General features: G+C 43.9%; 1 protein-coding gene across 1 annotated transcript in view; it reads left to right on the top strand.

Annotated features, from left to right (window-relative positions):
* The window catches only part of GPC6 (glypican 6), a 557,279-nt gene that overhangs the window by 495,518 nt on the left and 33,925 nt on the right, over positions 1 to 27,836 (top strand). The window contains exons 6-7 of the mRNA XM_083168797.1: positions 4,772 to 4,915; positions 11,900 to 11,929. Coding sequence (XP_083024923.1) covers positions 4,772 to 4,915; positions 11,900 to 11,929 — 174 coding nt within the window. The remainder of the gene's footprint in view (positions 1 to 4,771; positions 4,916 to 11,899; positions 11,930 to 27,836) is intronic.

Here is a 27,836-nt window from a genome sequence, read left to right as displayed (position 1 = left end):
CAATGATAGTCATTTCTCGCCTTCCAAATTAAGCTGTCTATTTGATCAGAGGGATCCAATTTATCGGTATTCTGCAGCGTGCCAACAGCTGTTTGCTAGGTAATATTAAACTCTTAATCGACTCGGATTGTTCTCCAAAAATGTATTGTGGCTCAAATTATCACTCTACAGGCAGCACGTCTCACTTAGAGGACCAATTTATTATTGTTTTTTTCTGAGATTCATCAATACGAATGAAAACATTGTATCTACTGTCATAAGGTTACTGTATATTCACTACCCATGTAGCGGGCAAGTTGCATTTTTAAAAGGCAGTAACAAAGCTTGTAATAGAAGAAAATATTCAGTGAATAGAACCAGGGGGTTAGCCGCCCATCAGCCAATGGCCGCTCCTGATTGGCTGGTGGGCAGGGCTAACTCCGGTATGTGGGAGGAGCTGAGATTGTAAACAGTCTCAGCTTCTGTGCAACCGGGGGTACTGAAAGTGGAGGAGCAGAGCGTCCGGGACCAGAGCGCATGTGAGTATAATTTTTTCTCACCAGGTACTCCTTTGGATTCTAAATGGACAGGAGGACAGGCCTTCGAGGGAATCCATAGGTAATGTATGTGTGAATGAATGTAGTGTGTAATACAGTTATACTGTTCCTGTGTGTTTTTGTTTTATTTCATTATTTGTCATGTTGTGGAACTACAAGTAGCAGCAAGCCCTTTAATGCCCCATATGCTGGAACTTGTGGTTCTCCAAGTCCCTGCATGTGGTGCAGGCTTGCTGGGATTTGTAGTTCCACAACATTACACAATACTTTAATGTATTATTAACCATTTATCAGCCCAGTTCCCACCACCACATGGGACACCAGGGACAGCCCGGCTTCAGACTGGGCAGGGGTAACTCTGGAGGGGGGACCCCTGTATTGGGGGGGGTCCCCACTCCTCCAGGGTCCCTGTCCAGGCTGACACTTACCTTCATGCTCACTGCAAGGGCTTCATGCTGAATGACAAGGGGCTTCAAGCTCGATGCCAAGGGGTTTCATGCTCGATGCCAAGGGGGCTTCATGCTTGTCAAAGGGGATTGAAATCACTCATTGGCAGGAGGGGCTGAAATTGCTCATTGCCAAGGAGGACTGAAATTGCTGGTTGCCAAGGTGGACTGAAATTTCTTGTTGCCAAGGGGGGACTGAAATTGCTTGTTGCCAAGGGGGACTGAAATTGGTCATTGCCAAGGGGGACTGAAATTGCTTGTTGCAAAGGGGTACGGAAATAGATCATTGCCAAGGGGGGACTGAAATTGCTCGTTGGCAAGGGGGACTGAAATTGCTTGTTGCCAAAGGGAAAAATACCTCATTGCCAAGGGGGACTGAAATTGCTCGTTGCCAATGGGAGGGTGAAATGTTGCCGCGGCCCTTTCTGACAGCAAGGCAGAGAGAGCGGTGCAATACCCAGCTGTATAGTCAAAACAGGTCTGTACGCTGCTATTTTCAAATCTCCCACTGGACAACGTGCCAATAGGCGCTCGCGGGCCAGCAGGCACCAATGCGGGCTTCTATTGGCTTGCGGTCCAGCGGGAGACTTGAAAGTAGCGGCAGACAGATTTGCTTTGTGTCCTGACTCCTGCGCCGCCCAGCCGTGGCTCGCACAGTGGTGGGAAGCACACAGGGCAGAGTTTGTGGTGCGTGGCTCTGTTATCCTGTGAACTTTCGTCGCCCGTAGCTCGTTCTCCGCTGGCTTCACCACCGGTGAAAAGGGTTATGTACTCACTGAAAGGGGCATGGAGATTCTGTGCTGCCTCTGAGAGTGTGTCTGCAGTGCCGGCTCCTACAGTGTAACAGGAGCCGTGTTGCATTTAATGTTAACAAATGTTACCGTGAAGCACCAGACTCCTGTCACTTAGGAGGAGCCCGCATTTTGTTGTCACCTCTCAGTAGGTGACACCTGATGTGGGTTTCCCCGGTGTAGTGACAATGCTGCACTACAGAAAACACTTTCATTGCAGCTATGTTAAGGCTATACAAATAGCAAGCAATCACTCTGTGCACTCTAGCATTAATTTGTGCATATTAAGTTGTATGCGCTATCATGGCAAATAGTCGGTTCTACCTGGTCATATGTGTCCCTTTCACCCTTATTCTAGTTGAATCGCATGGATGCGTATTTCGGACAGGAACAGAGTGTTCTTAGCCCCGCCTATCGTACGGCTCGCTCACATCATCCGAATGCGGTAAAACACCGACCGAACAGAGCGCGAGTGGATGTTTCATGTGAACACCTCCTCCATCTGTGGGAACCTCCCCCATCCTCCGATGGTCGCCGACCATCGAATGATTGACCGAGTGGTCAGATAGCACCGAGTGCTCCAGACCACTTGGACATTTCTCCGAATGAAAGCAGGGATATGGGCGGGCAGCTGGCATCTGGCTATGTCAGCTCTCCGCCCCCCACACATGCGTCACAGCCACATTACCATACGTACGCCCAGCATTTTCATGGGAACACCCATGATTCGATATGGTAATGAGCCCAAACAGCCCTTCACGACCCTCTCCACCCCCTGCTCGGATAGTTCCGTGTTCGTACGTGTGAGGCGTTCGCGCATGCACATGCACAAACACCTCTGCACATGCCTCTGCACATGCACAAACACCAACCATCGGCTGTCCATCCGCACTCGGAGCCAGGCGACTCAATAAGAATAAGGGCCTTTGTGCAGATGCTTTGTTATGTGCTGTTTTTCAAAGATGCTATTATTTATTTTATTTATTTATTAACAGTTTCTTATATAGCGCATACATATTACGCAGCACTTTACAGAGAATTTTTGAACATTCACATCAGTCCCTGCCCCAGTGGTGCTTACAATCTATATTCCCTACCACATGTACAAGCACACACAGACATTCTAGGGTTAATTTTTTTTTTTTTGTTGGAAGCCAATTAACCTATTTGTATATTTTTGGATTGTGGGAGGAAACCGGAGTAAACCCACGCAAGCATGGGGAGAATATACAAACTCTGCACAGTTAGAGTCATGGTGGGGATCGAACCCATGACTTCAGCGCTGTGAGGCAGTAATGCTAACCATTACACCATCCGTGCTGCCCACTATACAGTGTGCACATATAAAACATGTGCAATAGACAGTGATGGATGGTAAGCTATCTGTAGTAATGTTTCATTCATATTAAAATGTACTGTTTTTACTTAGCATTTGGCTTTATGTGTTTGTTATTTATTGTATGATTGTAAATGTGTATGCTACTGTATTCTACTACTAAACTTTACTAGAGCAGAATCATACAACACAAGAGAAAATTTGCAGTATCATAAAGCTGTCAATCAGCCTTGGATTTGTCTGCCTACACTAGTCACAGCAAGTCACACTACGGGGGATATTCCAGTTCACGCTTTCTGGCAAATTCCTCCTTAGATAGGCAAAACCATGTGCACTGCAGGTGGGGCAGATGTAACTTGTGCAGAGAGAATTAGATTTGGGTGAGTTATTTTGTTTCTGTGCAGGGAAAATACTGACTGCTTTATATTTATACTGCAATATAGATCTGACATCTACCCCACCTGCAGTGCACATGGTATTGTCTATCTAAGAAGGAATTTGCCAGAAGGAGTGAACCAGAATAACCCCCTAAGTCAGAGCAATTTGTACGTTGTGGTTACTTCATCATCGCATTTTCTTAAGTCTGATGATAATAAAATTTTATTTTTAAAGACAAAGAAATTGTGTCCCAACTTCAAATGTGCATTGCTTTGGCAAGAACTCTCTACTGCGCTTGCTGGATCGATTTGTCTATATAAGTTTGACATATGTTCTTCTCCTATATGGATAGTCTGATCACATGTAGCTTTACATTAGATTAGCAATCACATAAATCCATTTTTATTTAAATTGATAGTTGCGGATGTTTGCATGCTGGGAAAATATATAATTCCAGTGCTATAAACAGATAATCTAACAGTATATGGACAGATCTCTGAATTTCTTGGAAAATGCAGGAGAACTGCAATAATGTGACTTACACTGGATGACCTCACTCTGTCTGGCCATCACAGAATTTATACACTGATAAAATAGATGTTGGTTACTTGTGCCTGAGTAACCTGAGTAGGCTAACTCCATCACCCCTAGGGATTCCCTTCTCACCATCAGCAACCACCCGTTACTGACTCCGACTGTGTAGTGGATGGGAAACTTGCTGCCACCATTGGACTCTTACAACAGTACCTGTAATCAAGCACCCTACACAGGCTGCTACCACTGGCACCTGGAATTACATACTTCTGGGTATATGTGGACACACTGCTGCAACACCTGATACATAATCTTGCAAACGGTTTCAGCTTTGAGACATTGGTCTCAATCCACAACATCTGGACAATGAAGTTGCATTTGGTGCTAATCTGGTATTCACAGAATACAAGCAGAATCAGGTGGGTTAAGGCAAGTAGTTTATTGCTCAATGGGTCTGATTCCGGTCCAGTCAATATAAGGGAAAAGATGCAAAAATCGATATTGGGTACACTGCACATGTGGGGGCAGGGTATAGCACTAATCCAACTAGGAGGCAATAGTGTCTCTCAATACAACACAGTGGTTGCAAATTATCAGTGCAAGAGCACTTGAATGAGTGCAAGGTGGCAGATTGCATGATCACTGCAAAATAGTTGGCAATATGGTCAATGCAAGGAGAGATTTGTAACGTCCTACTAAGGGAAAGACTGACAAGTGCAACTTTTATTTATTTTGTCATATGTTTTGCAGGTATTTCTCGGGTGTGGTCAGCCTAAATCACTTCATTCATCAAGGGCTTTAAGATCATTTTCAGGAAGACATAATACGCATTTCAAGGTTTACAGTTTACATGAGCGACCTACAACGGCTGCTGACATTAGCATGGATAAACTGGTATGTCATTTTTATTAGATTTTATTATAAGATACCTGTTAAAAACATGATAATGAGTTTCATAGTGTGGAGTAGGGATGGAAAGGAGAACAGCACAGACATTGACATATACCAGATGGGTGATCCATTTTCACTGCACTTCATTCCCCTGTTCTATGAGCAGCTCTCAGAATACAGAAGTATTAGAGGAAATATTTATAAGGAGTAGTATATGAGGATGTCACCATACAGTGCTACCGTGAGAAATCACTATCTGAAAATGTCTGATTGAGTTATACTGTTGATAAAGGAGGAAGGAATGCCACACAGTGGAGAAAGCATGTGTCACATACAGCATGTGGATTTAGAGGCACACAAACATTTAGAACTCAGACCACAGATGCTGCTGGTCCTTTTTCATACATGCAAAATGCACTGGTCATGTCTCTCGAAATGACATCTCAAAAATATTTTTTCAGTTGTAATGTATTCAGACCTGACGACGTGGATGCTAATTTTCAGAGACAGGGGGGGGACATTTAATAGGATGAGAGTTTTAGTAACTATTCAAAATCGCCCATTATCGCACTTTTTAAAATCAAATTTTTTGCCATGAATTCGCATATTTAATGAGCTGCTTTTTCCAGGCAACAAAATGCGATTAAGTGCGATAATGGGCGATTTTTTATCATGAATTATTAAATTTTTATTATTAAATGTGCAAATTTTTTTCATGTTAAAAAAAATGGCTTGAGGTCCCCCCTCCTGAGCATAACCAGCCCCGAGCTCCTTGAGCCCAACCTGGTTCCAAAAATACGGGGGGATAAAAAGCGTAGGGGTCCCCTGTATTTCTGAAACCAGCCCCGGACTCTTGGACAGGTCCTGGTTCCAAAAATACGGGGGACAAAAACTGGGGGTCCCCCATATTTTGAAAGCCACAGCCGGTGGGACATTTTTTACATAAGGTCCCCCGGCCAAACCATGAGCACGTGGCTGGTCAACCTTGGATGGGGTCCCTGGGGGAGTGGGGAACCCCCAATAAAGGGGTCCCCCCCTAGGCTTCACCCATCCAGGGCTTTGGATGCCGGCCTGATAGGGTTAAAACAGTAATTCATAACATTGCTTTATACTGGTGAACTACAAGTGCCAGCAGGCCTCCCCCACATGCTGGGACTTGGCGAACCACAAGTTCCAGCATGCAGGGCATTAATGGGCCCGCTGGGACCATCTGTAAAAAGAATGTTAAAATAAAAGACACACACACACACACAGAAAAGTAAAACTTTATTACACATACACCTCACTTTTACACCAATATACTTACCAACCCAGGGTCCAGCGCTGTCCTCCCTTCTCCAGAGCCAGCTCACCCCGCACTGACAGTGGGGTGAGCCGGCTTTCTCCGGCGCAGATGACAGCTTCTGTCCCAGCCCTACAGAGGCTGCTAGAATGGTTGGCTTATGCATCTCCATGGAGACACATAGCTCAGCCAATCAGGGTTGTCCCAGCGCTACAGAGGCTGCTAGCATGGTTGGCTTATGCGTCTCCATGGAGACGCATAAAGCAACCATGCTAGCAGTCTCTATAGTGCTGGGACAGCACTACAGACGCTGTAATTTGCGCCGGAAAAAGCCGTCTCACCCCGCTGTCAGTGTGGGGTGAGCTGGCTCTGGAGAAGGGAGGACAGCGCTGGACCCTGGGTTGGTAAGTATATTTGTGTAAAAGTGAGGTGTGTGTTTGTGTGTGAAATGAAGTTCTACTTTTCTGTGTGTGTCTTTTATTTTAACATTCTTTTTACAGGTGAACTACAAGTCCCACCAGGCCCATTAATGCTCCACATGCTGGGACTTGTGGTTCGCCAAGTCCCAGCATGCGGGGGAGGCCTGCTGGCACTTGTAGTTCACCTGTATAAAGCAATGTTATGAATTACTGTTTTAACCCTATCAGGCCGGCGTCCAAAGCCCTGGGACGCTGGTGACAGCCCTGGGCTTCAGCCCTGGATGGGTAAAGCCTGGGAGGGTGACCCCTTTATTGGAGGGGTCCCTACTCCCCCTGGGACCCCATCCAAGACTGACCAGCCACTGTGCTCATGGTTCGGCCGGGGGACCTGTTGGAGCCAGGTGCTGGTTTTTATGGCTAGGATGGCTTGTTTTCGGGGAGGATTGACGAATACAAGCCACCCTCACCATTTCACCCCCGTGTCGGCCGCTCATTCTATTCAACGTTCCGGAGGCATACTTGCTGTCAGGGAATGGCAAGGATTCCCCCAGACAGAGAGGTTCACAGCTAATGAAGGGAGCCTGCTGCATTTAGCTGTGAGCATTGCTGTTTTGGTGGCCGCACATGCCGTTTGCACCTCGCTGTAAAAACCCAGAGGGGTGGAAACAGTGAGCTGTCACAGCTCACAAAAGACCATTGAATACGCCCATAGTGCATGCTTACTACAAGCCATAAACACATGCAGTCTAACGATAATTACTGGCCTGCAAATTCACAGCCGTGTGATCAAGAATTAGGCATAATTCATTAATTACCTTTCCCAACTAATTGAATAGGTGTTATTTTTTTTATTTTTTTACAAGATAGCAAAACAGAGATAAAGAGTTCATCTCTTTTTTGGTGTTTTTCATGGTAAAAAAAATACCTGTTTATTAGGGCGGAGTGAAAAAGTTGAAATTGAGTCAATATATTCTGTTCCGCAAGATAACCTAAAGTTTCACTTTTTAGATGAAAATAACAAAATGTATGAAGAAGCTCCAATCTAGTTAAAATTGTGTCAGGATGTCTTAGAGTGGTTCATTAATATACTTTAGCATCGTAAAAAAAGGGTACGAGCTTGTCCTATATAGCAAAGTGACTGACTTTGGCGGGATAAAAAAATCCCTGATAACTGACCTGTTTTCATGGTCACCATTGTGAATATTGAGTGTTTTCACCCAAAAGTGTTTTTTTTTTTTTTGTGAGAGAGAATGCTCTGTAATTGAAGTGACCAAGAAAAAAAAACTTGGGGCAAAAAAATCAGGGTAAATCTCTTTTGTTTGTCCTTAATAGAATAGTGCACCTCTGTGTCTTCTAATGTCCAGCTCTTTACTGAATGCTACATTAATTCCAGTAAACAATGCATTACGCTGTTATTTAGGTACAGTATTTTATAAACTTCTGTTTATTGTCTTTAATTGTGGCAGTTTATTTTAAACATAAATTGTTCTGAAAAATAGTTTTGCATCCCCTATGCTGGGAATATGAGTGGGCTGCATTAGAGCATATAATTCTGCAAAAGATCAGCCAATATATTAATAGTTAAATACATTAAAGTGCATTATGCTGTAATAAACAGATAAATCTAATGTTTAGAAAAATAAAATCAAGAACATTAATTTAAAAATAACAGATTTCAAAGATGTTGCCCATACAGTATTGTCTTCTTCTTGTTTTTTTATGTTGTGTTTTGAGTGTAGTTTTATACAAACCACTTGTGATTCATGTCCACTATTAAGCTGTGTACACATGGTGCAATATATTTCTAAGCAATTTATTGCTCATTGTCTCCTTTTCATCAGAGAGATGGTCGCTGATGAACAGGAGACTCTGCCGGGGAGCTGCAGAGGGAACCAGCTGATCACAGGTGATTGCACCTAAATAACAAAGCATAATGCATTGTTTACTGAACTTATTGTGTGTACACACAGTGAGATTTGACATTAGATATTAGATACTATATAGTCAAAATTGCATGCAGATCGCACAGGTTTTTTACCTTGCGATCCCGATGCGCACACATATAGACAGGGCAGCAATGACTATAAATACAATCTAATGCAGATTCTATGAATTGTATGTAAATAGTACAGCGATAGCAAAGATTGCATAGCACTCGAATCTTAAGTTGAATAGCAAGGGAATCTCACCTTGTGTACACACCATTAGTAGCATTCAGTAAAGAAAGAGTTGAACATTAGAAGACACTATTCTATTAAGGACAAACAAAAGGTATTTACCCTGATTATTTGCCCCCAAGTTTTTTTCTTGGTCACTTCAATTACAGAGCATTCTCTTAAAAAAAAAAACCACTTTCGGGTGAAAACACACAATATTCACTATTGTGACCATGAGTTATCAGGGATTTTTTCTCTCCCTCAGAAGTCAGTAACTTTGCAATAGGACTCTTTTTTTTATTATGCTAACGTATATTAATGAACCACTCTAAGAGGTACTGACATAATGTTAACTAGGTCGCAGCTTCTTCATACATTTTGTTATTTTCATCTAAAAAGCAAAACTTTAGGTGGCTACCGGAACAGAAGATATTGACTTAGAGCAAAACGCATTTGAACGTTTCTTATTCAGGTCAAGTCACAATTTTTTCACACTAGCCAATTCTGAATCTGTCAATTTCAATTTTTTCACTCTGCCCTATTGTGTATAAATATAAACTTTAAACTCTGGGGAGCACCACCAACTATGATAAATAACAGGATTTTTCTCCATAATTACTTACATAGTTGGTATTCAAACTATCATTTAATACATAACAATCCTTATATGGTGTAGAAACAACACCTGCGCAGTTCTGTTCTCCAGCAATCTAAATCCCCCTGTGGATCTGAACCAAAGCAAAACCCAGTCTGGATCTCCCAAGATATATTCGCTAACACATTCCCTCGCATGCAGCTTCTAGCAGAAGAAATCATTTGACGCCCTCCGACCATCAAATGATTTCTCCTGCATTCTCCTGTCTGAACTGACTTTTATTTTCTCTGCAAATCGCAGAAGACGGGGCTAGTGCTGATGTCCCGAGTAGGCATCGGGTCCACCTGCTTTCCCAGGGGAATGCCCAGCAGTTTCATGGGAATGTGCATAAAATGGACGTTCCCTTGCTTATATGCACGCACAGAGCCGCACCACTGATCACCGCACAATCACCACCAGAGTGCCATTCCAGTTTGGAATTCAGATTTGAAATCCAAATTTTGGGTTTGGAATTGAAAAAATTACATGATTTTACTTGTTTTTTTTTTTTTATCAATTTTTTTCAATAATTATAAATTTTTTAATCAAAAAAACTAATGTAAACTAAAACACTTGAGCGTCGTTTTGACAAAACCAAAACAAGATGCTGAATTAGAACCAAAACCAAAGCACAGGGGTTCACACAAAAAAATATCTTATTGCCAATATTGTTTGGTGGTAACACATGTGACTGACTCCAAGCACTTAAGAGAAATTTATTTGATGAGTTTATGTGGACCAATAACTAAGGCCCTGTTTCTGAGCCACATTTAGGGGTGGAAACATGGAATTTTCTGGGTGTGCTTGCCAAAATGCAGACACACCAAAGTGTTTTTTAGGTGAGACTTTGATGTCAACAATGTCCACTTCCAGCCTGGTGCGTCCCTTTTTGTGGGCCCATTGACCACTATTGGGAATATAATATAACACTTGTATACGGTCATCGCACAGATCTGTAATCGTACTGCCCCATCTCTCCATCCACTAGGGCCGCCATCATGGCTATTTTTGGCACTTATACACACTCCAGGCTAGGTGCACGCCCCACACTTGAAATAGCCACCCACCCTGCTTACACAAGTGTGGTTACATGACATGCCAACAAGATGGTTCTTTTTCGTGAATACACCCAGTTAATACACAGTTACAACCATTGGTGCCAGTTGCTCGTAGAGTCAGAAAGATGCATGTGACTGCTGGAGTAAATGTGCGGGCTATAAAAAATTGTGCGGCCATATTCGAACTTGTGTGTGAGTTAAAGGGCTATTCATCATCACTTACGGTGTTAAAAACTTGTTGTTTTGTAATGGACCATTCATATAAAGGGCCACCAAGTAGTTACTGAGTTTGCAGGAATCATCATTTATAGGATGGCAATAGATGCTGGAAACTGGAGTTGCAAAACAGGCAGCCATACGCATGTGTGACCATGCATGCGCAGTTGGCTGGCACCTCACTGGTAAGAAACACGGCTACTACAGCTTTTCGGAGGAGCTGGCCTTGAATTTGCTCAACATTTATAGATGCTTTGTCCTTCTATGATGCTTTTTATATTCTATAGATCAACTTGTATTAGCATCCATACAGCAACTTGTATTAGCATCCATACAGTAAATTCTATTAGCATCCATACAGCAAATTCTATCAGCATCCATACAGCAAATTAAATCAGCATCTTTACAAATGTTACATTAATTTTGAACAACATTACTTTGCTGTGATGATGTAACATTTTCAAACATATTAAAGTTTGCCTTTCAGCATTAGAAAACAGATGTGTCTCTTCCTCTTCCTGTATAACGTACCGTAGCTATTAGCAGTAATAAATGCTAATGTTCACCATGCTGGTATGTCATTAAATTCTGCAGCTGTATATTTATTACACAATATTTGCTGTAAATAAATCTGTGCAAACAAGGACAGTTTTCGATAATGTTTAATATAAATCTTCAGCATCCACCTGCAGATAAATAATATGAACAGATGCGTATTGGATTTGTTGACTCTGGGGTAGATATTAGAAGTAAAAATGAACAGATGTGGTGGAATCATTCAACTAGAACATATCATAACCTGTGTGTGAATAGGTGCAAATTGTGCTACTGTAGTTCTGAGGGAGGAAAACACACACATGAGGGGTTATTTATTTACTTGCCATGTGCACAACCAGACATCTACTTTCATTAGACTAACCTCATTATGTTGATCAGACATCAAATCTAATTGCATTCCATATGTGCATAGCACATAAGGTGGTAAATCATCCGTAATGCAGATTATAAAACAGCATGGTTCAAAATGAAATCATGTGCGGTAACACAAAAGAACCAATAAGATTGCAGCATTTAGTTAGATGTGTAAAAGATAATATCTGATTGGTTGGTTTCTCTGGGTAACAGCACATCATTACTGGTTTTTATTAAGTATGCTGTATAACACAGATCTGTTACTATTAATCTTTCATTCTTTTCTTTAATGCATCCTTTGGATTTGCAGAGGACAGTATGGAGGACAATGCAGTACGGTGTAAGATTACATTTGTTTTTATTGAATGCCATTTTTTATTTTAGTAGGTGTGTTACACTGTACTTTCCCTTGCTTACGAGCAGACACCCTCCTGAGTAATGTAAAGTGAAGGAAGCAATAATCTGATTTTAATGAGTGGATAAACATCTGCTACTAACACACATTCCTCTTATTCCACCATAAATGTCTTATTTATTGGAAACATGGCTACTTTGTTCTTAATGATGAGGTATAAGAGCAGTTCCTCCAGATGTTAGCCTGAAATTGAATGGTAAATAAAGTGAAAGGAAAATGTATTACACCACTTGCATTTCAATAAGGCAGGTTGTATTTCCACACACTCGATGTGTACCAATAGGGCACAGGGACTGCTATATGTGTACAGATTTACACCACTGACATCACTTGTGATGACATAATCCCTCCTCAGGGAGCAGGGTTCCAGACTGCGCACTAGAATTATTTATATACATACTGTATGAATATATATATATATAACATTATACTGCACAGAACTATGGAATACTATTGCTGTTATTAATCCATTACATTATCATGCATGTGTCAGTAGTATTTATTTTACATAGTTATAAGGTGGCCCAGACTATATTTTCTCTAATGGTTAGTCATGCCTCTGTGGTAGCTGGCCACACCCCCTCTGGATGATAGCCACACCCATAAGCATGGACCCCTACCACTTTATTCTCCATTGGTCCTTTTATGGCGAAGTCCGACACTGTGTGACACACTGGGTAGTATTCAATGCCGTTAGCGAGCGGCGACAGCGAGCATGGCTTTCAGCTTGCTGTCACCACCTGTCCGTATTCAACTTTCCCCCCTCATACGCCAATTCCCCCTTGCTCCGTTTTTTGAGCAAGGGGGAATCGGCGTATGCGGCTGCAGAAGCAGCGAGACTCGCAGCTAAATACAGTGGGTTCGTTGTTTGGGGGAATCCTTGCCATCCTATGACGGCGAGGATTCCCCCAGAACGTTGAATAGGGCGAGCGGCCGGCAAGGGGTTAAACAGCAAGGATCGCTGGTTTTCTGCGATCCTCGTTGTTTAACTCCCTCACCGGCCGCTCGCCGCGGCATTGAATACTACCCACTGAATGTTTCTACTATAATCCTTTTATAATGCAGGCTGCATGCCTACATCATACACATGGGAAATAATGTCAGTGGAGTCATGCAGCATATGCATTTCTTTCTAAAGGCCCCCCCCCATACACAGTCCGTTTATCGGATCCGTTCTGTACTTATATAGCACACATCACATTGCATGCCTTGTGTATGCATTGCAGCGCTTTACAGAGAATATTTGAACATTCCCATCAGTCCCTGCCCCAGTGGAGCTTACAATCTATATTCCCTACCACATGTACACGCACACAGACATTCTAGGGTTAATTTTGTTGGGGGCCAATTAATCAACCAATATATTTTTTGATTGTGAGAGGAAACCAGAGTACCAAAAATAAAACCATGCAAGTACAGGGAGAATATACAAACTCCACACAGTTAGGGCGGGATACAAGCATTAGGTCAACTAGCACTAGGTTGACATGCACAAAGGTCGACATGACTGAATGCCGACATGTTCCGACAGGTGGTAATTCATGCCCTACCATCCACTAGGGCTTGGCGGAAGAATAAAATAGTGTGCTGAGCATAGCGAGGCACCATTCCCGAAGCATGATGAGCTCAGAGAGCCATGTGTGGGGACGTGGCGCACTTTTTTAGTGTCCATGTCGACTGTCGACTGTGTCAACATTCGGGTCAAAAAAGTGAAAAAACCCATGTTGACCTTTTAACTGTCATACTTCCCCATGTTGATCTAATGTTTGTGTTGACCTAATGATCACGTCAACCTTCAGTCATGTCGACCTTCATGCATTATGGCCTATTGGTGTCGACCTAATGCTTGTATAGTTGGAGTCTATCCAATGATCCATACCTACAGTGGCTACAGTGGGAATCAAACCCATGAGCTTAGTGTGGTGAGGCAGCAATGTTCACAAAACACCGTCCGTGCTGCCCTTTAAATAAACATTAACCCAAATGTACACATACATGTTACCACCACACTCTCCATTCCTTTGAAAGGGGTGCAAACTGCACTCATGATTTCCAGGTTGGGTTAATTAACCATGTGTCCATTACTTTCTTGCGCACCTCAGGTAAGCTCATTTATCTTAAACTTGTGATAGCTGCTTTCTTAGTATTAGTTCTGCAGCTGTGTTGGTGATTGGGGGTGGTTCTCTAAGCAAAAAATGCGGTAAAAACCCCGTTATCAGGTTTTTACCGCATTTTGGGATGCTCTAAGCATCCCCCACCGGGTTACCGCGGCGGGGGCATCGCCATAAAAATCTGGCTATGCCCCATAGCAGCCTATGGTTTCTAACGCTAACCCACCGCCGCCCCGCACCGCACCGACCTACCGACGCCCCACACGGACCCCCTCCGCCTCGCATCGACCCCCCCTTACCTGTGTCCGGGCAGCACAGAGCTGTGCTGCCCGGACCTGTGACCTCCTCCTCCCTGCACTAAAATCCTCTTCCGGGTGCAGGGAGGAGAGCCCGGCGCAGCAGCAGCAGCGCCGGGTAAGGGAGGGAGGGGGGAGCCGCCAGGACCCGATGGGACCCGGCAACTCTCACCACAAAGGACAGCTCTTAACGCAAGAGCTGTCCTTTGCCATAATTATCGCATATGTTAGAACATATGCCATAATTATGTATGCGATGGGCGGCGAAGGGGGGCGGAGCTGAGCCGCGATTTTAGCTATAATGTGACAGCAGTTGCCAGGTTCTTAGGAGTTGGACTACAATGGGGTCCCTTAGCAATGTGCTACAAGATTAAGTGCATTGACCAATTATTGAATTAAAACCCCATTATTTATTTTATATATGTATTAAAGTAAGTGAGTTTACTATGGTGAGTGTTTAGTCTTCTAAATCTTTATATATATATAGATATAGATATATAGATATATATCTTTGGTACTTATGTATTATCTGGGCTCCCATGTTAAATGCACCCCATTTTTTCATACCCCTACTATCCAACTACGCATGGAGTTGATTTTATATAGTGTGGCGAGCGCAGCGAGCCACCGTGCCCGAAGCGTGGTGAGCGCAGCGAGCCCCGCGAGGGGACGCGGTCTCATAAGAAAAACGGGAGCCCAGATATTACATAAGTACCATATCTTTTTTTAAATATGGTATGAAAGTCATAGCAGAAGAAGAAAGTTTGATTGTATGTAAGAGTACCAAAGCATACAGTGCAAACTGAAAGGTGATGATTTGCTGAATTATAATGTTAGAGATGAAATACAGTACATTAAGTGAGAATAATGAATTTAAATGGGTTAAGTAGGAGAAGTTATGGATAGAAGGTTGAGAGTCTTTTACTGTAGATGGTAAATAATTGTTCTTGGTTGATAAATAGAAGTATATAACGTACAGTAAATAAGTATTGGAAGTGTATGAGATCGGAGTGATAAAAAATATAGTTGCATTAATTATTACAACATGTAATGTATATATATAGGCAAAACCACCCAACGTTACCCCCATGAGATTGATAGGCGGCACTCCACGGACTTGAAATTAATCAGTTTATATTAGTGCATAAAGAAAAAACAATTAATTTCAAGTCCGTGGAGTGCCGCCTATCAATCTCATCGCCGGTTTGGGGGTAACGTTGGGTGATTTTATAATATAATTTTATAATATTTCTCATTGGAAGGCACCGCGGGATCCAATCAATCAATCTGGAGTGCCGATTATTTACATCTGGAATATATATATATATATAGATATATAGATATATATCTATATAGATATATATATAGATATATATATAGATATATATATATATATATAGATATATATAGATATATATATATATATAGAGAGAGAGAGAGAGAGAGAGAGAGAGAGAGAGAGAGAGAGAGATACACATGTTACATCTGCCCCACCTTCAGCAGTCCACATGGTTTTGCCCATTTTGAGAACAAATTTGTACTGCTATCAGATCTGAATAAGGGGTTAAGTTTTGTTAAATAGTCAGCTGTCCTGAAGAAGGGGCATTGGCCTCAAAACTGTTGGCGCATTTCTGACACTATCAGTGTTTTTATGCATTAAATACACGTTTTTATTTTTTATTTGGAGAGTGCCACCTCCTGTCTGCATTTTTAAAAGTAGAGCCAGCTACTATTTTAATACTTCAGAAGGTACCCCAGTCACTGAGTGCCGAACCCTGCAACATATATAGGAAAAGGAAAATAGATAAATATGTTAATTAATAATGGTTTTGGTAATTTAACCACAATGGAGGTATACAGTTTTCGAAACAAAACTAAGCTGCATGTATAAATCTAAATATATGAAACAAATCTATAAAATAAATAGAAGGTATTTAACACTCATTAGAGTATTTGGTACTTGTGTAGTTTCACGGCGCCACTAGATAGGATAGATAGGATACTAGATAGGATACGATTTAGTATGCGATTTGACATAAGATATCGCATAAGATATAGTATAAGATTTACTATCCATTTCATTACCCCACTATCCACTAGGGCGTGGAGTTGATTTTATATAGCGTGGCGAGCGCAGCGAGCCACCGAGCCCGAATCATGGCGAGCGCAGTGAGCCCCGCGAGGGTACACGGAATGTATTTTATGGAATTGCATGCAAATGGCATGCGATATTGGTGACTTGCTTTGAAACAACATCCGTGTCCGCTCGCCACGCTTCGGGCTCGGCGGCTCGCCGCGCTCGCCACGCTATATAAAATCAACTCCACGCCCTAGTGGATAGTGGGGTAATGAAATGGATAGTAAATCTTATACTATATCTTATGCGATATCTTATGTCAAATCGCATACTAAATCGTATCCTATCTAGTATCCTATCTAGTGGCGCCGTGAAACGACACAAGTACCGAGTATATTCTTACAGATTTAGTTTAATTTATAATTTCATAATATTCACTTAATATTCTACCTTTTTTTTACTAGTATATACAATGTTTTAAGAAACAACATATTTAGTATATTTTTATTTCTTCTATTATTTTTTTATACACTTATTTTTCACTAAATATTATATTTATTTCTAATATAATTGTGTTATTTATCACTGTTACCATCCAGTTTCTGTATATACACATACAGTATACTGTATATATATATATATATATATATATATATATATATATATATATATATAGTGTAACCATGAGACAAGGCTGCACACACTTACTCAATAATTGAGAGGAGTGCTGAAGCTCATAAAATGGTGTAATACAATGATTGCATTAGAGAGCCAGCAACATCAAAGTGAAAAATAGTTCATTTATTAAAGGCATATAAAGTGCAAGAAAAATCGGACAAAAAGCCAATAAAAGGGCAGAGGAGACATCTACTTATAATGTCATAATGAAAGGACAGGCTGTTTCGGTGCTAACAACAGCACCTTAATCATGGGCAAGAGACTGAAGCCACATATGCTCATATAAATACCCCCACAGGCTAATTAGCCTGATCTTACTCACCTGCCACGCCGGGAGTCTGTAGCCGGCAACACTGCCTGACCCGGAAGTGCGTCCCGGTCGTCAAGACAACACTAGACACTGGACCGCATGGGTCAGCTACCGGCATGACAGTACCCGGAAGTGCGTCATGGCTGTCATAACAACACAGGACGCCGGACGCTTAGACCAGAAGCGGCCAGCACTGTGATGCCTGAAGATCACATCACAGGCGTCCATTGTGGCCATGTGACCTGTGATGCATGATGCAATTATCTACCAGAGCATTAAGCTGTGTGTCCAACCTGCAGGATCTTGATTTCAGTGCTAATCACAGACCTTGACAAGCTCACTGATCCTGAGCCCTGGCATGCTTTAATCACCTTAAAGTTAACATTTGGTGCAGCAAGAACTAATCCTTATTTCCAGCTATTTTATCAGTACCCAACAGTAGAGACTTCTTCTACCGGTAACCTGCAATAACTCCAGTTCCTTATAGACTCAGCCATAATAGTAAAGTACAAACAGTGTACTTAGTATCAAGTACATACCAGGGCAGTTACCGTTCAAGCTGCATTGTCAATATGAGTCAGTCCAGACCCAAATTTTCTCCAGTTCAGTCCAAGAAAACATACACACCAGTTTAGCCCAAGCCCGTATACAGTCCAGTTCAGCCCAATCTTGGATCCACTTTGGTTTAACTCAAGCCCAGATCCAATCCAGTTAAGCCCAAGCCCTGATCCAGCCCTGATCAAGTCTGGTTCAGTCCAAGCCCGAACCCACTCCAGTTCAGTTATAGTCTCACTGTCACCACAGCACCCAGCATCATCGGTGTTAGTCCAGTGTCATGCCAAAGGTCCGCTGTTATTTAAAAATTAAAACAGGTTATGGAAATAGAAAACATATGAAATATAATATAAAATAGAAAGTCTCCGATCTAGTAGGCCTGAGCTATAAAATTAATACATTACTCTGGGCCTTATTCTGATCGGTGCGGCCGGATCCGAATATGCGGCCAGGACCGTGCGTGCGAAACCCCGCCTTCCATACGGATCGCCAACTCCGTCCGTATGCGGTAAGAAGCTGGCCGAACGGACCGCATGTGTATTTTTCATGGAATACGCCTCATCCATCTCAGGGAACCTCCCCCATCATTCGATGGTCGCAGACCATCGAATGCAGGACCGAGTGGTCCACCAGCTCCCGCAACCTCAGACCACATGGACATTTTTCCGTGCAAAAGCAGGGATCTGGGCGGGCAGCTGACATCCGGCGATGTCATATGTCCGCCCCCTACACGAGCGTCACGACTGCATTACCATACGTACGCCCAGCGTTTGCATGGGAACGCCCATGAAACGCGGGGCGTATGCATATGGTAATGAGCCCAAATAGCCCTTCACGCCCCTCTCCACCCCCTGTTCGGAGTGTTCACATTTCATGCGGGATTTGGCCGTACGCCCCGCTCGCACATGCGCAGAGACGCCTCTGCACATGCGCAGACACAAAACATCGGCGGCACAAACGCACGCGGATATTACCGCACCAACCAGAATAAGGGCCTATGTGAGCTGGTCAATTACACCAGCCTGTTCCAAATAAGTATAGAACATATAACATGTTAACTGTGGGAACTGAAAAATGAACTAGTGCAAGTGTCTTAATTGTGTGTTATCTAACATTTACACATTGTAAATTTAACTGAAGCTTAAGATAAGTGATTTCTAATGCTCTAAGCTTTGTATTACTGACTTCTACTAAAAGAAAACATCATCACCACAAAGCACTTTATAATCGGTTTCCAATTCCTCAAAAACTCTAAACACAGAGAACTAAATTGTCTGAGAAACCAAAGGTGTTTAGTTAGAGCTATGTTAACACTGGGATCTCTTTTAATATAAGATCGTGTCGTATGTTATAAAAGCAAAATAAATAACTATTCATATTTTAAAAATGAAAACTACCTAGACATAGGTAGATACAGTAACATCCCACTCAACAAATAACCAAAGCATTCCGTGGCCAATGCAAAGTTGAATACAAGTCTGATTATAAAGGGTAGTATCAATCTGGATATTTCCAGATCATAGATTTATATGAAATACAGGGGTATATGTATGAAACAGTGATAAGGGAGGAGGAGAAGTGAGCCAGAGAAGTGGCCCATGGCAACCAATCAGCTGCCCTGTATAATTTTATAGTATGCAAATTCTAGATGTTATATTCTATTCTAGTTGAATACAAGTCTGATTATAAAGAGTAGTATCAATCTGCATATTTCCAGATCATAGATTTATATGAAATACAGGGGTATATGTATGAAACAGTGATAAGGGAGGAGGAGAATTGAGCCAGAGAAGTGGCCCATGGCAACCAATCAGCTGCCCTGTATAATTTTATAGTATGCAAATTCTAGATGTTACTTCAGTGCTGATTGGTTGCCATGGGCTACTTCTCCTCTGGCTCCCTTCTCCTTCCTCATCACTGTTTCATACATCTACCCTTCAGTCTCATCTCCACTTGCAACTGGACAGATGAATCTCTGTTTACATAAGCAATAAATGTGTGAACCAGGCAGTGTACCTTGGCTGTAACCTGGGCTGTAAATGGGTCTGCTGTTCAGCGTACAATGTTGTATATGTGCAAATATATCCGCATTAATGGTCCGATTCAGACTTGCTCACAGCATGCTGAATCCAGCCCCATCCCAGATGGTGTGAATACAGGCAGCGGCACTCCACGGATTTCTCAAAATAGGTAATTAGTGATGACCAATGTTTCAGGGCTACAAACCGCTTTGTCAAGGTGTACACCCCTTGGGTTTCATAGCCCCGAAACATCAGTGCTACATATATATATACAGTTACTTGCTTTGCTCCTAACTCCAAATTAACCATTTAGGTTCCCTGATAATTACTGGGGTTATTCCCTAATATCCCCAGTAATTGTCCTGGTGCCTGATGAGTAACATGCATTTACTTTTTGGTGTCCAAATTTTATATAAAAAAAAAAAAAATTCAGTGTAAAAGTTAAGATAAAAAAAAAAAGGAAATTTAACAAAACATTACGCTTGGTTTATTTAAAGTTGCTCAAGGACATTTCTCTTTTAGCTTCTAATCTTAAATGTCACCAAGCCGTAACACCTTGTAGATCAGACAAGATTAGTCATTCTTACATAAAATAAAGGAACTCTTACTTCATAGTCTGTTACCTTTGGGAAATGAGATCAGCCCATTTTATTTTCTTAGTTCAAACTGACATATAAATGTCCTTATGCACTAAAGCCTGCAGTCAGGACAAAATATCAATGCTGTGTTATAAAAACAAGTTGGATAAACTATGTTTGTAGAGAAACAATAAAGAATATATGCAAATATCTGGTAACTGCTAAGTCTAAAGGCCATTACTCACTACTTATTCTTCTAGATCTTTCTGCTGCGTTTGACACACTCTTCTCTTACAAACACTACACTCTCTAGGTCTTAAGGAGCCCATACACGCTCCAATCCCGGCGGTGCAATGTGTGCTTTGAGGTTCACGCTCCCGTGGCACCTCATCGCACAGTACAAAAAGAAAGTGCTTTTCATCACATCGCATTGCATGCACAAGGCATGCAATGCGGTGTGATGGATGCTATTTAAGCCCAGAACGCACGCCGGGATCAGAGCGTGTATGGGCACCTTTAATGATACAGCCCTTTCCTGGTTCACATCTTACCTCTCTGATTGCTTTTTCAGTGTTTGCTTCTCTGACTCTACTTCCTCTTCACTACCTCTGTCAGCAGTGGTGTAGCTAGGTGCCACTGCGCCCAGAGCTAGGGCATGTTTCGCACCCCCCAATTTGTAGTAGGTGAGGCTCCTGCACAGTGACAAGTGGGCACGGATCAACATTATACCACACACCGTAATGCCCATTGCACATTTTAGTGAACTTTGTAATTCCAATTACACATAAGCCCACACATGATGCCCATTGAATACTATATAACACTCCGCAATGCCCATGACATACAATATAACACTCCGCAATGCCCATGACATACTATATAACACTCCGCAATGCCCATGACATACTATATAACACTCCGCAATGCCCATTACACATTTGACACATAAGTGCCACTACCTACATGCTCAATGCCAAGGGGCTTCATGGTCGATGCCAAGGGGGCAGTAGGGTGCAGCAGGGTTGGTGGGTGCAGTAGGGTGCAGCATTGCAGTAGGATGCAGCAGGGTGGGTGCATTAGGGTGGGTTTGTGGGTGCAGCAGGGTGTGTGAGTGGGTGGGTGCGGGAGGGTGGGTGCAGTAGTGTGCAGCAGGGTGGGAGGATGGGTGCAGCAGGGTGGGCAGGTGCAGCAGGGTGGGAGCAGCAGGGTGAGAGGGTGGGTGCAGCAGGGTGGGAGTACACCATACTTAGACAGCCAGCTGCCGGTTAGCCGCTCACCTCCCCCCTCCCCCTGCCGCCAGTGTGCATCCGTGTGCAAAACCCCCTGCCTGTGCTGGCAGTCAAAGCAGCATGTGTGCACCCCTCCCCCCTGCCAGTGTGCGTCCGTGTGCACCGCCCGCCCGCTCACGGCTCCCCGCTGTGTCTGGGAGAGATGAGCTGCTGCTATGTAAAATTCATATCTCCTGCAGGACCGCTAGCCAATAGGCGCTCGAGGTCCAGCAGCCACCAGTTGATTGGCTGCTGAACCTCAAGCGCCCATTGGCTAGCGGTCCAGCGGGAGCTGTGAATTTTACATAGGAGCACCTCTCTCTCTCCCGGATGGAGTGGGGGACTTGGTGGTCGAGCCGGCGGGCGGGCTGGCGGTGCCAGCACAGCTCCAGCGCCATGCAATCTTCAAGCGCCCGGAGCATGTGCTCCGCCCTCGCTATGCCTCTGTCTGTCAGTCGGAGTTCTGCAAGGTTCAGTCTTAGGTCCTCTGCTTTTCTCAATCTATACCTCCTCTCTTAGCAAACTAATCAGCTCTTTTAGGATTGCAGTATCACTTATATGCGGATACTCAAATCTATCTATCAACCCCAGAGTTGTCACCAGTGGTTTTGAGCCGAGTCTCTGAATGTCTCTCTGCCATCTCATCTTGGATGTGTTCTCGCAAACTCAAACTCAATATTTCCAAAACGGAATTACTTATATTCCCATGAACTAAGAACAGTTACCATCCTGATATCTCCATCACTGTAGACAACTCGACAATCTACCATACCCCACAAGCTTTTTGCGCTAGGGGTCATCCTCGACTCTGAACTGTCCTTTCTTCCCCACATTCAATCTAACTCCAAATCATGTAACATGCTTCTAAAAAACATATCCATAATACGACCCTATCTCACACAAGACACTACCAAATCTCTTTTCCATGCACTCATTATATCCCGCATTGATTATTGCAATAGTCTCCTAACTGGTCTTCCCAAGAACAGAATCTCACCACTGCAATCCATTTTAAATGCTGCTGATAGGCTGATCTTCCTTGCAAGACGCTCATCTTCTGTTGATCCTTTCTGCCAGTCCCTTCATTGGTTGCCTGTATTTTACCTTATTCAATATAAAACACTTCTACTTGCATATAAAGCTATTAACCATACTGCACCAGCATATATCTCTTTACTTATCACAAAATATCTCCCATCTTGACTACTCCGCTCTGCACAAGATCTGCGTCTCTCTTCTGCACGGATCACTAGTTCCCACTCACTATTACAGGACTTTCGTCGGCTGCTCCCATCCTATGGAATGCCCTTCCACGCACAATAAGACTCTCCACTAGCCTCGAAACTTTTCCCTGAAAACTCACCTCTTCAGGCAAGCCTATCATATTTAAGTTCTACATGCATAACCCAGGCTCAGAGGCACTTATGTATTATGTAGCTTCCCCTCTGGACCTACAAGCTATGCTATTACTGATGCCTGTCTTTGTGTTTCCCTCCTATAGCCCCTATAGATTATAAGCTTTCAGCAGGGCCCTCTAACCTCCAAGTTTGCATGTTGTTACCCAGTTTGTGTTATCACTATCACTGTCTACTATTGTAAAGCGCAACGGAATCTGCTGCGCTATATAAGAAACTGTAAATAAATAAATAAAAAATACACTTTGTCCCCTATTCAGATCTAATCGCAGTACAAATTTGTTCTCAAAATGGGCAAAATCATGTGCACTGCAGGTGAGGCAGATGTAACATGTGTAGAGAGAGTTAGATTTGTGAGAGTTATTTTGTTTCTGTGCTGGGTAAATAACATTTTTACACTGCAATTTCGATTTCAGTTTCAACACACCCCACCCAAATTTAACTCTCTCTGCATATGTTACATCTGCCCCACCTGCAGTGCACATGGGTTTGCCCATTTTGAGAACAAATTTGTACTGCAATAAGATCTGAATAAGGACTATTAATTATTGAACAAATACATAGTATAGTAACATAGTAGGTAAGTTTGAATAAAGACGTTCGTCCATCAGGTTCAATCTGTTTTAACTAACTCAATGGAGTAAATTCTAGATGCAGTTTCCTCTCCCAGGATTATATGTTTTGATTCCATATTTGGCTTAGCTAGTGAGTTGTGTTGGCTTTATTTTGCCCGCTGCTCTTTTATAGCCCTGAATGTTATTATCCATCAAGTACTTGTCCATCCTTTCCTTAAATGTATTCAATGTGTGTGCCATCACCACCTCCTCTGGCAGCGAGTTTTTTTGGAAGTAGTATGGTGAAAATGTAGTGTATGCATGGCTGCTTATAATAGAGAGAGGGTTGGTAAATGATCCCCTGCATCTACTTAATCGGGTCACACCCGGGAGTTTTTACCGGATGCAACCCGGCTTGTGACCCTTTTACACTGCCCTCCCTACCTGGCATGATGCTGGGTGGGTGATGTCACTGGAGGTGGGTACTGAGCCAGAGCATGGATTTAAATGCTGTGAACGGGTCCTGGGCAGTGTTCCCAACTCGACGAGCATGCGCACAGACATTACAACAGAGCGCACAAAGCAGCAGTGGTCCCTTTTTGCAGTTGTGGACTCAATTAATGTGTGTTTCACCCATTAACTACATTTGAATGTTTAAATGTTAAATATAATTTTGACGTAAAGTTAACACAAATGCTGAACATAATTTTCCAGTTATATATAAGTGACGCACAATAATTTAAATTTCCTTCCAAAGTTGCACAGCCAAAGGGCGGGATGTACTAAAGGGAAAATGCGGTAAAACCCCCGTTTTACCGCATTTTCCTATGTATCATCACCGGTTCGGGTACTTGTTTCCTATCTGGGCGCCCGCTACGTTAATTGCGCACCATGCTATTCTCCGTATAAAAATCGGATCGCATCGCATCGGATACCACAAATGCACATACACGATATTGAACGATGCGATGCGATGCGATCCGATTTCGTTCCCGCTTTTATGGTTGGCCCATAGGATATATAGGAAACCCCCCCCTGATGGTTTAAAATGCGCCTCCATTGTTAACGCCACCCCAGTATTGACGTCAACCCGAAGCGTGGCGAGCGGCGGCGGTACGCGTCCTCCGACTTTTTCATACCCCCACTATCCACGTCGGCGTGGAGTTGAGAATAGAATAGTGTGGCGAGCGCAGCGAGCCACCGAGCCCGAAGCGTGGCGAGCGCAGCGAGCCCCGCGAGGGGACGCGGATACTTCACAGGTATCCGTGTCCCCTCGCGGGCTTCACAGGTATCCGCGTCCCCTCACGGGGCTCGCTGCGCTCGCCACGCTTCGGGCTCGGTGGCTCGCTGCGCTCGCCACACTATTCTATTCTCAACTCCACGCCGACGTGGATAGTGGGGGTATGAAAAAGTCGGAGGACGCGTACCGCCGCCGCTGGCCACGCTTCGGGTTGACGTCAATACTGGGGTGGCGTTAACAATAGAGGCGCATTTTAAACCATCAGGGGGGGTTTCCTATACAAATCGTGGGTTTGCGGGGTTATTACATTGAAATCAATGTAAAATCGGGTCTCAGGGACCATTTAACATTGATTCCAATGTAAAAATCGGGGTTGATCGCGTCACCGCATGCGATGCGATCCGATTTAAAATGAAATCGGATCGGATAGCATCGTATGCCATCGTACATCATCGCGTACCGAATCCGATGCGATGCGATACGATTTCATTACGGTGCTGTACGTTGAAAACCTGGGCGCCCAGATAGGAAACAAGTACCCCGGTTCGCCCCGTTTTTGCTGGCCAGGGTTTCGCCACCCAGAGGGCCTATGGGCTTCTTTCGCCGCCCGCCGTACGCCGTCCGCGCTCCCCCCCCCTCCCGTCCTCCTTTAACCTCCTCCTCCCCCTGGTGTGACAGCCGGGAGGACATCCGGCTTCAGGGGGGAGGAGGAGACGCAGGGGGACGCTGGCAGCCGCCGGGAGGTGACGGAGACCCCCGCAGCCCACATCACAGGTATCGCGGGGGTCTCCGTTACCGCAGCCCTATGCTGGCCGCATATGTTAGTACATATGCGGTAGCATCGCGGCGGCTGCCGTGCGAAGGGCGGCGATGTATGTTGATACATCCCGCCCAAAATCTTTAGCCGCACACAGCCTTCGTAAAATTAGAGAGAACATTGCTCCTGGGACCAGTATTACCCGTTTAAACTGGAACACGAGCCTGGTTGAATCCATGTTCAGCCCTGCTCGCTACCCGGTTCAAAATACTGGGTCGGTTCACCCAGATCATTTCAATTGGGTGTGGTTTCCATTACACATCGCCCCTATTCAGACCCATTCACTCAGCTGTGCATGCACGAGCCATCCTTGTGATCACAGCCAGCAGTGTTGATTGACAGGTGCCGGGCCTATGGAGGCGGAATGCCGGCGTGTTCGGGGAGTGCCTTGGAAAACGTAGGCATTGCCCGGCCATTGGGGGAACAGGGGTAAATTCATTAGATGGTGAGTGATCACGAATGGATCTACCTTGTCTGCACAGCTGGGAATGTATTTGCAGCCCTGCACAGGGGCAGGGAGACACGAGGTGGGGTGGCGAACTGATCTCTGGGCTCCGAACATTCACAGCCCAGCGATCAGGTCTGAATCAGGCCCAATATCCCAGGTTGCTGCAATAACCCGGGTTATTTACAGCAGTGTTCAAGCGGTATCAGTTACAGGTTTTATGCATAGGATAATATTTGGCTACCTCCAGAAGGTGGCAACAATGCGGATGTGTCCTCTTGCGTTGTTGCCACATGCATATTTAGGTAAACATACCTGTTCCATTCGCACCTTGCAATCCTATAGGATTATGGGTGGAAATGCCATGCACTCGTCCAGGGCCGGTGCTAGGGTGTCCGGCGCCCTCCTGCAAACCATAAATTTTGCGCCCTTTCACATTGCCATTGCAACAAGCTGCAGCCCGATTGTGGGAGCGTATGCAACATGCGATCCTATGGAGGATCTCGGGTGCATGTACATGTATGCATACACCATCTCAGTGCTGTGTCCGCAAAATGTTGCAGGCACTAAAGGTGCCCATACACACGGCGAGAATCACATACATTATGTGCTAGATCGCATCGCACGGCATTCATGCAATGTGTGTGCGATGCGATCCGAAAGCAGTACAAAAAGTATGTGCAGCACATACTTTTTGTACTGTTCGATGCGATGCCCGCGGGAGCGCACATCGCATCACATGCTGCTATTACAGCGTGTATGGCCACCTTTAGGTACATAACCCAGCCCATTATTTAAAAAGTGTCTAAATTAATAGTAAAAAAATCTATTATTATATTATTATAGTATTAACAATAATATATTATTATATTATTATAGTATTAAACAAATTGTTGTAAACATGTATAATAAAAGACTCAATGTTCTTTTGCTGTTTAACTCTTGTGCAGTCCCTCCTCTTCTATCTGCATAGGCAGGACGCTGAGGATGCCATTACACCCCTCTCGTGACTGAGGGGGAAAGGAGGGGAGAGAGGGAGGAGATGGAAGAAGATTGGAGGAGATAGATGGGGCGGAGTGTTGAGGACTGGCAGTGGCACTGGCACAGCACACTGAGAATAGGAAAGGAAGGGCAGCGCTGCTACCTGTTCGTCATTTGTTTGACAGCTGACAGACACAGGGAGCAATGGGTAGGGGGCGGATCATGGGGGCAGACATGACATGTCATCCAGGCATTCACAGACAGCGCTTCATGCCTCAGCGCAAGTGTCCGTGAGGAAGAGGGGGCAGGTCGCAGGAGGAGGACAGTGTGTGCGCGGTGCAGGGAGCAGCTCTTTATACTGCCGCCCGCTGTCAGACAGGCGCTGCGTGCAGGAGGCAGTGACAGTGAGCAAGTGAGGGCAGAGGCAGCTTTAGCAGAGCAGGGAGGGACACAGCGCCTTTTCAGCATGGCGCCTCCCTGCTTTGC

This window comes from Crinia signifera, chromosome 2 (assembly GCF_055691185.1).
Source record: "Crinia signifera chromosome 2, ASM5569118v1, whole genome shotgun sequence".
NCBI classification, from domain to species: Eukaryota; Metazoa; Chordata; class Amphibia; order Anura; family Myobatrachidae; genus Crinia; species Crinia signifera.
The sequence above is the reverse complement of the archived record's forward strand: the minus strand, read 5'-3'. Positions and strand labels throughout refer to the sequence as shown.